A 9,264-nucleotide genomic window follows, 5' to 3' on the forward strand; every position below is an offset into this window, starting at 1 on the left:
AAAAAAATGAACAATTCTTATTTTCCTTTTTTCAAAAAACACATATTTTTTAGAAATGTTAGCGAGATAAGTTGTGTTCTACTAGTTTTATTGATATTGATATATTAATGAATAATTTAGAATTTTTTAATTCATTTAATACATTTATTAAATAACATGTAAAATATCTAAATATTAAAATTAAAAATATAGTGTTTAATAAGAACTAGTAGATGCTATAATAAAATAAATTTTGAAAGTAAAATGATGTGGCAATAAAGTCACATCATTATAGTACATGTGGACAGCCTACGTGGACAATGAGGTGGCATGTAAACCTAGTATAATGGATAAATTTAAATCAAAAGGTTACCCAATGCTATAATGGATAAATTATTCAAAGTACATTGTCTTAATAAAAAATAGTTTGAAATAATATTGTTGTAATAAGAAAAACTGAAAGTACAATGTTATAATAAAGAAATTTATGAAAGTAGATTGCTATTTTGTGCATTTTACCCATTTTAAAATTAATATACAAAAATCCCTAATTGAAGCCCAACATAGGAGCCCAACAGAAGTTATTTGGCCCAAACTTACAAGTGCTGATATATAAAGTTGTAAACTATAAAGTGCAAGAAACCCAATAACTGACGAATGAACAATGCTATTGCCTAGTCCTACTGTCTTCCGACGACACTTTCCCGACGAATGGCGGAGCCGGTAACCGACGGCGAGGATTACGCCTTCCAACGTCAACTTGCTATTGTCGACGTCGTAACTCCTATTTCACATTCCGTTTCCAATTCCGATTCGTCTTCGATTACTCCATTCTCCTCACCGTTTTCCCTCCCTGACGGCTGGCTCGTCCACCAGGTCCCCCGCTCCGACGGCATTCGCGTCGACAAGGTCCATCCGAACATACTGTACATTACTCTTATGTAAAAGGAAAAGTAATTGAATAATTTTATCTGATTAATTGCGTTTGTTCTTCATTCGGAGTTCAGTTTCCCCTTTTTTTCTCTTCCTTTTAGAATTAGACGCATGCATGATGCCTCTATAGGCGTATTTGTGGTTTTTCCCCCTATTATGTTGGATATTTAGCAAGATTTTGGTTGGAATTTACTTTTCATCAATTTTCATTTTAAAAATGTGGTATAAAACCTATCAGCTTAATCGATTTTGGCTTATCACCTAGCACTTTATTTCATGAGTTTAAAACTCGAAGAGTGCCTTGTTTTTCTGGTTTCTAATGTCTTCTTCATGTCTAAAGTGGGTTGAAATTGATATCATTATATATTGTTATCATACTGTGCAGTACTACATTGAACCTGCAACAGGGCGGAAATTTAGATCCAGAAATGAGGTTAAGAGATACTTGAACGTTGAAGAATATAGAGCTACTAGATCTGGACCCTTGAGACTTGACTATGGAATTAAGGTGATGTTTATTTCGTGATCAAGTTTCAACAGGAAAGTGGTTTCGCCTATTAAGCTCTCAGAGCTGTAATGAGCTTTTATTCTTGGTATTTTTACAGAATTCAAGGGATCGGAAGATGAACACCTCTGGAGCAAATGTAAGCTTTATCTGTTTCTTCGTCTTTGGGTACTTTATGTTGATTGTGACAAACCGCGATAATATGAGGAAAACACTTGGCACAACCATGCTCTTTGAAATTGTGAAAACAGTAAGGTTTGGGAAATCTGGCATGGCTGCACGCCATTGACATGGCAGTACGCTCTAATCAATGCATGGCCGTGTGCCACGATGATTCCGAAAATTCGATTCCTTTTGCGTTCCGATCAACTTGAGATTCTTGGATATGCATATGCTTAGGATAAATAGACCCCATCGCCATGGGTTTCCATCTGAGCATGCACAAATTTAGGGAGGTAATAGTTCGTGAGAGAGATTTCATAGATAGTTCAAATACAATTTTGTGTTTTCAGTCTGTAATTCATCTTCGGGTTTTAGGTATGCTCCATCAATAAAACCTCCTCCTTTTGTGTGTGGACATACACCAACGGAAACATCACGTTAATTTGTGTACTTTCTTTATTTGCTTATCACATGTTCTGTTTGTTCATTTTAATTTATTCAATTGGTTCTGCATTCTTTTGTTGGTTTGACATCTACTGTTTGTGTCAAATAAAGTTTGCAAATTTGTTTAATTTGGGACTGTGTGACATCAACACTTTAAGCCTTTGTTTATTCCACCTTGTGCTCCTTTGCAGCTTGATTCCTCCAAGCCAAAGTTACTTGAAAGGGAAATATGCCAAAATATTTCTTTTATGAGCTCCCTATGCTAAATTTGTTTGGCAACAATAAACTTCAACGAAAAGGGGGTTCTTTTGGTTCAAGAGAAACTAGTTGGTATGAAAATTATGGGAGAAAATATGTAAGGCCCTTATATGATGATACCCATGCTATGCAGATGACTCTGATACGTAAGTGTGGCACCTCAAAGTTTACTCTACCTGAAGATTGGTTTGTGGAAAAGGTGCCCCGCAAGTCTGGTTGGACCATTGACAAGGTAATATGCTGAACAGATGATAAGAACAATGGATCTGATTCATGATAACTGCTTAGCTTTTGGGAAACTGCAATTATACTTAAGAAAAAGTAAACAGTCATAAAGTCGCTTGCTTTCTCTCTAACTCAATATCTTATCAAGCAGATAAGCAGTGGTTAAAGATTCTTCTAATTGTGTAATCTTCTAGGTTGAAACTTGTGAGGAAGTATTAGACTGCGAAAAAGTGTTGTATAGAAATATTTTGAAGTTTTAGCGATGGAGATAAAAATGTCCAAGGAAACAACAATGATGTGAACAGCATAAAACTCTTCTACAGTTGGCGTATGGTGGATGACTGGATGGTGAACTTTATAAAAATGCTTCAAGAGTTTAAACACAGGGCAATATTTTAGATATACGAACTTCCAAGTGATCCGAATGTTTTTTTCATTTCAGTACTGTTCCTCGCTTTTTAGTTTTTCCTACTCCTTCCATCACCTTCTGAGAATAATAAAATCTATGGCGATTACAGGGTGGAATATTGGCGCCCGGAAAACATTTACACAAAAATGAGTTCAACAAAGATGATGGTTTATGATAGAGGGCTTGTTAAGCATTAAAAAACTGGACATTTTTTATGATACAAGTATTGCAATTAGCATCCACATTTAACTAGATATTTCTAATACTATTCTGCAGTACTACCATGATCCAGAAACTGGACGAAAGTTTCGATCGCTGAAAGGTGTTGAGAGATTCCTTACAGAGGGATGTACACCTACTAGATCAAGTGCCAAGAGGCTAAACTACCATAAGAAGGTGAGAGTAATAGATTCTTTCTTCACCACTTATAATGTTTGATTATAAATATAATTACATACTCTTAAGGTTATAAATGTGAGTTTATCCACCAATGCATCTATTTATTTGTGTTTTTTAGCATTTGGAGAATTGTGGCAGTCGAAAGAAGATCGTCTCTGGTGGAAAGGTAAGCTTTTAGTTGTGCAACAAGTGAGTTCTAAATCGGAAGAACTCAAAATATCGAATATCCTTGCTCTTGTTGCGATTGTAAATTTTTGGAGAAAGTGATTTTCCTTGGTTCTGGATTTAAATTTGTACTTGTTAACTTTTGAGCTGGTTGGTATTTAAAACTGATATGGTCCATAACGTGTTCTTTCTTTAACTTTTTTCCGAGCTGACTATTAACTAGTTGGATCCAATGTATGTAGAAAATCCAACAAAACTTACATTATCCTAACTTTGATGGTAATACTCATGCTGAATTCTAGTGGTGATTACAGATGCTAGATTTCGAAGAGGATAAATATAATGAATATCAATTGGTAAATGTAACTCCCACAAGCTTTCCATCCACCTTACCCTTCAAACTCCCAGATGGTTGGATTGTGGAGGAGGTGCCCAGAAAAACAGGAGGTCACGTCGACAGGGTAATATTCCACTTTTAGTTACATGTATTATTTGTTTTATCTTTTATGTCACCAGCCTTTAATCAGTAAAATAACATGAGATACATATAGGGAGTTATTTGCCACTTGTTTAACATTTATTGAATTTTCTCAAGTTCATGCCTTGCATTTGTTGGGAGTTATCTCTTAACTGTACGGAGTTATTTGCCTCGTCTTTCTTAATATTATTTCTTATGAATCAAGTACCAGAATTAGAGATTTTTCTTTATGTTGCAGTATTATTATGAACCAGGGACTGGACAGAAGTTCCGATCTTTGATAGCTGCCCAAAAGCACCTTGCAGAACTGGAAGAAAATTCGCCATTATCAGTTGTACTAGAAGAACTTATAGAAAACAATTTGCCCCTTTCCAAGGCTTTTAAATTACGCAGTTCTATAAAGGTTGAATTTTACAAATTGACTTGTATTCGTCTTTCAATTTTCAACACCGCCTTTCTCATTTTTGAAGTTCTTTTTCTGCGATTATTTCCCACACTATGCACAATGCAGGGTGGAGGTCAGATATGAGTACCTCACCCCAAAAACCCACCTCTGGGTGGGGTATGGTAGGCTTGTTTAGTTTGGTTTGGTTTGGTTTATTGCACCCATGGCTTACAATGGCTTACTGTTTCTTTTCAGAACCATGGATCGTATGATTCATGGAAGAAAAGCATTTCTAGAAAAGAGCGAGCTTCATCATTTAGCAGTCCTCCAAGCAAGATCAATTGGGTTATTGCTAGTAGCGCAGGGCAAACGTGGAATGCTTTTGTTGGTGATGAACTGGTTCCAGATTCTCTGATGCAACAATGGGGCAAGAGATTCATGTTGGCCATCGATAACAACAAACATAATCCACCGGTTTCAGGGTAGCACAGGTATTTTTTGAGTTTGGCATGCTCATTTACCGTAAATGCTACAAGATCGTCAAGTGTGACACTCTAGTCTACAATCTACATACATATTATTTTTTGCAAATATTGGTTAGTGGGGTCTAAGTTTAGGACCGACTGGGAGATGTTTGGAGAACTTTAGTCTTTCTACCACCTTCATCTTGTCTGTTTCATACCGTCTTTTCAGTTTCTTATTACAAAAACTTGATATTAGACTGGACACAATTGGACAGACGAGAGTGAGGTAGAGGGGTGAAAGAATTCTGGAAGGTTTTAGGGTTTTAACATGACATGAGTGGTTTAGTAATTTACCAATCTTGTCCATCTCGCTGATTTTCGTTCCACCTAATTTGATGGAAGAGAAAAAAATGCATTTTTGTCCCACTTAGGTCATATCCTGCCTGGTCAAATTACATGCCAAAGGTGGGACAACAAGTTTGTGCCCTATCCTGTCCTGCATACAAAAACTTGTCGAAATGTTACATTGGGACAAGACAGGACTTTGGGACAAAAATGCATTTTTTTTTGTCCCAACAAAATAGGTGGAACAAAGATTAGGGAGATAAAAAAGATTGGTAGATTACTAAACAACCTGTGTCAAATTAAAACGATAAAATCTTTTTGTAAATCTTTCGCCCCTCTACCTCACTCTCGCCCCTCATGTCATGTACCAAATGCATCCTTAGAAATATGCTCACCAGACGTTATTTTTCTGCATTTCAGGTTTTGTTCCTTAGCCAAGAAATATGCTCTTACTCATCTGAGGTAATCTCTTATTTTACGTGTAAAAGTTGCTTCTGTTGCCGAACTTAATTACTGAATTCAGAAGCTGTTTTTTGTAGTAAAATTGTTGGGACGGAATCATATCATGAAGAATTACTGATAATATCAATTCTGGTTATTGCCAGGAATGAATCTGAGGCTGGTTTTATGACTTCTTTAGCCCAAGTAGAATTACTAAACCGATTCCAAGAGTCCTGAAGCTGCACGTTCCGAGGGTTTAGACTTGAGATTTGGTGCAGCCGAGTTTGAGGTAATCAAAGACAATCTTTGTACAGTATCAAGACTAATGATGTCCATGTGTTATTTAAGGCAATGTATAATCTTTCTATTAGTAACTGAACTGGATTCGACACACCATCAGGGTGCATATATTTGATGGTGCAGTCACATGTCTTAGCCATCCCGACTACCTACCCGATATCTTTTAAAAATTGTTATAATGAGATACGAACGAAGCCCAAAATACCTACGTTTCAGCCGGGTTAAGAGAAAATAAGGTCGGGGAAGCTGATGCATTCCTTTGCTTCCAAACTCGTTTTTAAGGAGCAATGCTTTCAGCTGGTGCGTTGCTGCATGAAACCATGAACTCATTCAGTTTAATGGCCGAGTAGTGACATACATCTTAGGGGCAGTAAAGTCAGGAGTTGATAAAGGTAAAGAACTCGATGGTTAAAAAGCAAAAACCATTTCAAGTTTATATGTATAGCAAAACACAACCAAGGTTTAGTCTTCGTATGCAAACCGGAATAGTTAAAAAACCGACATATTTGGATGGTCTGATGTGATTTCTTGAACCAGATTCAAGCGGCCAAGTAGAGACACAGCTTGTCTCTCATGACCACACCGTCTTCATCGGCCAATTTACTTTTCTGCAGCGGATACCCGTGGTCAGGTTCACAAAATGCCGTTGGTTCATCCAAGATCTCTTCTCCTTCCATGTCGATCATAATGTTATGCAGGATACAACACGTGAGAATGATTCTCGGTAACTTATCACAACCCCGCCCAAACATCCTTCAACGCCTTATTTGCAACCATTGTAATCTAGTCGCCAAATGCCTCTTGTTGAACTGACATGACATGTTTTAAAATAGAAATTTTACAATTACATTAACCAAAATAAAAATTACAGTTTTATAAAAATGATTCATAATTTTATTTAAAAAATATATGTTAATTACATAAAAATGAAATAGAAGAGATTAGGGATGTAAATGACGTGAGTCGAGCTTGAGTATCACTATACTCGACTCGAACTCGAAACCCAATTTTCAAGCTCGAACTCGACTCGAAAACTTGCAAGTAGTAACAATTAAAGCTCGACTCGAACTCGATAACTATTTCTCAAGCTCGAATCAAGATCGAAACAAGCTCAAACTACAACTCAAATCAAGTTTGAACTCGAACTCATTGAAATTTATGAAAATTTAAGGTTTTTCTCTTATAAATTTTGAAACTTAAAGGTGTTCTCTTAGTTTTTATAAAAAACTAAAAGGATTAACTTCAAACTTTATCATCAAAAAGACAAATTTAGAAATTTCATTTAACTTTCTCTATCTCTTTTTATAACATTTTTCTACTTCTTTTACCATCTTTCTTCCAATGTGAGACAAATTCACTAACTCTTTTTATAATTTTCTTTTATCTTTTTTTAATTGTGATTCTAATAAAAAAATAATTGATTAATTTTTATAATTAAAAAATACATAATTTTATTTAAATATTTAAAAATATAAGACGTTTTTATTATTTATATTTTATAAATTTAATCATAAAAATTTATTATATTTTGAAATTGATTATATATAAAATAATCGACTACCTCACCAATTTTCAAATCGAGTATTAGATAGCTATAAACGAGTCAAGTCAACTTTAACCGAGTCCATCTTAGTAGGTAAGACGAGTTGTATCGTATTGTGTACGTCTTTAGAAAGAGATGATGAAACTTGGCAAAGACTTGCTCCTTCGTCAAGTTGATGAAGACATTTGTCAGCCAAACCACACATTAAGAATCTCAAGACATCTTCCATGTGGATGTTACTTGTTTCCCTGTGATTCTGTGCACTTCCTTCCTCCAATTCAACACCGCCCTTCGCCGCCATGACTAGCCACCGGAAAATCCTGATTGTCTCTTACTCGGGCCAAGGCCACGTCATCCCATCCCTCCGATTCGCCAAACGCCTCCTCAACATGGGTGTCGATGTCACCTATTCCACTAGCCTATCCGTCGTACGACGCCTGGAAAAGGAGACCACCCCTCACGGCCTGACCTTCGCTCCTTTCTCCGACGGCCACGACAGCGGAAAACAACCTAATACCACCCTGCAACAATTCGTCGCCGATTTTGCTACAAATGGTGCTTCCGCCGTAGCAGAAATCATCAGTTCTGCCACTGCTGCCGGCCAGCCGTTTGACCACTTGGTCTACACCACCGTCATCCCATGGGCGGCGCGGGTGGCAAATGCCCACGGCATCAAACCCACTGTTCTCTGGTGCCAATCAACCACTATTATGGATATTTACTATTACTATTTCAATGACTATCAAAGTCTGATATCCAGTAACAACAGTGATCCAACATTTCCGATAAACTTACCAGGACTCCCACCACTAACCATCGCTGATTTGCCGTCGTTTTTATTGCAGTCATGCCCTAAAGAACATGCTTTTCTCGTACCAGTTATGAAAGAACATGTTGATGTACTCAAACTATCTTCAAGAATACTTGTGAACAGTTTTGGTGAACTAGAATTCGAATCCATCAGAGCAATTGAGAAACTTGAGTACCTTCCAATTGGACCCTTGGTCCCGTCGGAAGTTGTGGAGTCTATGAATAAAACCTCCGGGAAAGATTTCTTCGAAAAGTCGGAGGATGGTTATATCCATTGGTTAAACACAAAACCAACATCGTCAGTTGTGTATGTTTCGTTTGGAACCATAGCGACTTTTTCGATGGATCAAATGGAGGAGATTGCTATTAGGTTGGTGGAGAGTCGACGGCCATTTCTGTGGGCAATCGGAGACAGTGGTATTGCAGAAAGATTGAGCAAGATTGAGGAACTGAAAAAACAGGGGATGATAGTGGATTGGTGTTCTCAGGCTGAGGTGCTGAGCCACCAAGCGATCGGGTGTTTCCTGACGCATTGTGGGTGGAATTCAACGGTGGAGGCGTTGGTTTCTGGTATTCCGATGGCGGTGTTTCCACAATGGTCGGATCAGGAGACGAACGGGAAGATGGTTGAAGATGTTTGGAGAACAGGGATTAGGGTGAGGAGGAGGGAAGGAGATGGAATTCTGGAAGGGATGGAGATCCAGAGGTGTGTGGAAATAGTAATGGGAGATGAGGAAATGAAGAAAAACGCAGAGAAATGGAGGAATTTGGCAAGAGAAGCTCTCAACAATGGCGGATCGTCCACCATCAACCTCCAAGCTTTCTTGGATGACATGTGAAATAAGAGTGGAACAATATGGGTAGGGCAGGCTCCAAAAGGATGTCGCTTTGTTTAGTAATTGATACGTACAAATGTAATATATGTATACTTTGAATATATATGGACTAAAGATCCAATAATGCATATTACTAATATTAAAATATTACAACTTCAACTCATATATATATATATATATATA

General features: G+C 37.2%; 2 protein-coding genes across 2 annotated transcripts; both read left to right on the top strand.

Moving 5' to 3' along the window:
• Nucleotides 1-690: 690 nt before the first annotated feature.
• LOC112512260 (methyl-CpG-binding domain-containing protein 7-like) lies at nucleotides 691-6,089 on the top strand. Its single transcript, XM_025118137.1, has 11 exons — nucleotides 691-888; nucleotides 1,298-1,420; nucleotides 1,518-1,556; nucleotides 2,415-2,513; nucleotides 3,192-3,311; nucleotides 3,433-3,480; nucleotides 3,794-3,940; nucleotides 4,196-4,360; nucleotides 4,598-4,833; nucleotides 5,572-5,613; nucleotides 5,757-6,089. The coding sequence occupies exons 1-9, from the start codon at nucleotides 691-693 to the stop codon at nucleotides 4,826-4,828; spliced, it is 1,170 nt and encodes a 389-aa protein (XP_024973905.1). The 3' UTR covers nucleotides 4,829-4,833; nucleotides 5,572-5,613; nucleotides 5,757-6,089.
• A 1,464-nt stretch (nucleotides 6,090-7,553) lies between these two features.
• Nucleotides 7,554-9,209, top strand: LOC112512040 (crocetin glucosyltransferase, chloroplastic-like). Its single transcript, XM_025117829.1, has one exon. It carries the CDS (start codon nucleotides 7,735-7,737, stop codon nucleotides 9,082-9,084), a length of 1,350 nt encoding a protein of 449 aa, XP_024973597.1. The 5' UTR covers nucleotides 7,554-7,734; the 3' UTR covers nucleotides 9,085-9,209.
• Nucleotides 9,210-9,264: the final 55 nt, after the last annotated feature.

The sequence above is a fragment of the Cynara cardunculus genome, assembly GCF_001531365.2.
Source record: "Cynara cardunculus var. scolymus isolate 2C chromosome LG 5, CcrdV1, whole genome shotgun sequence".
Lineage (NCBI taxonomy): Eukaryota > Viridiplantae > Streptophyta > Magnoliopsida > Asterales > Asteraceae > Cynara > Cynara cardunculus.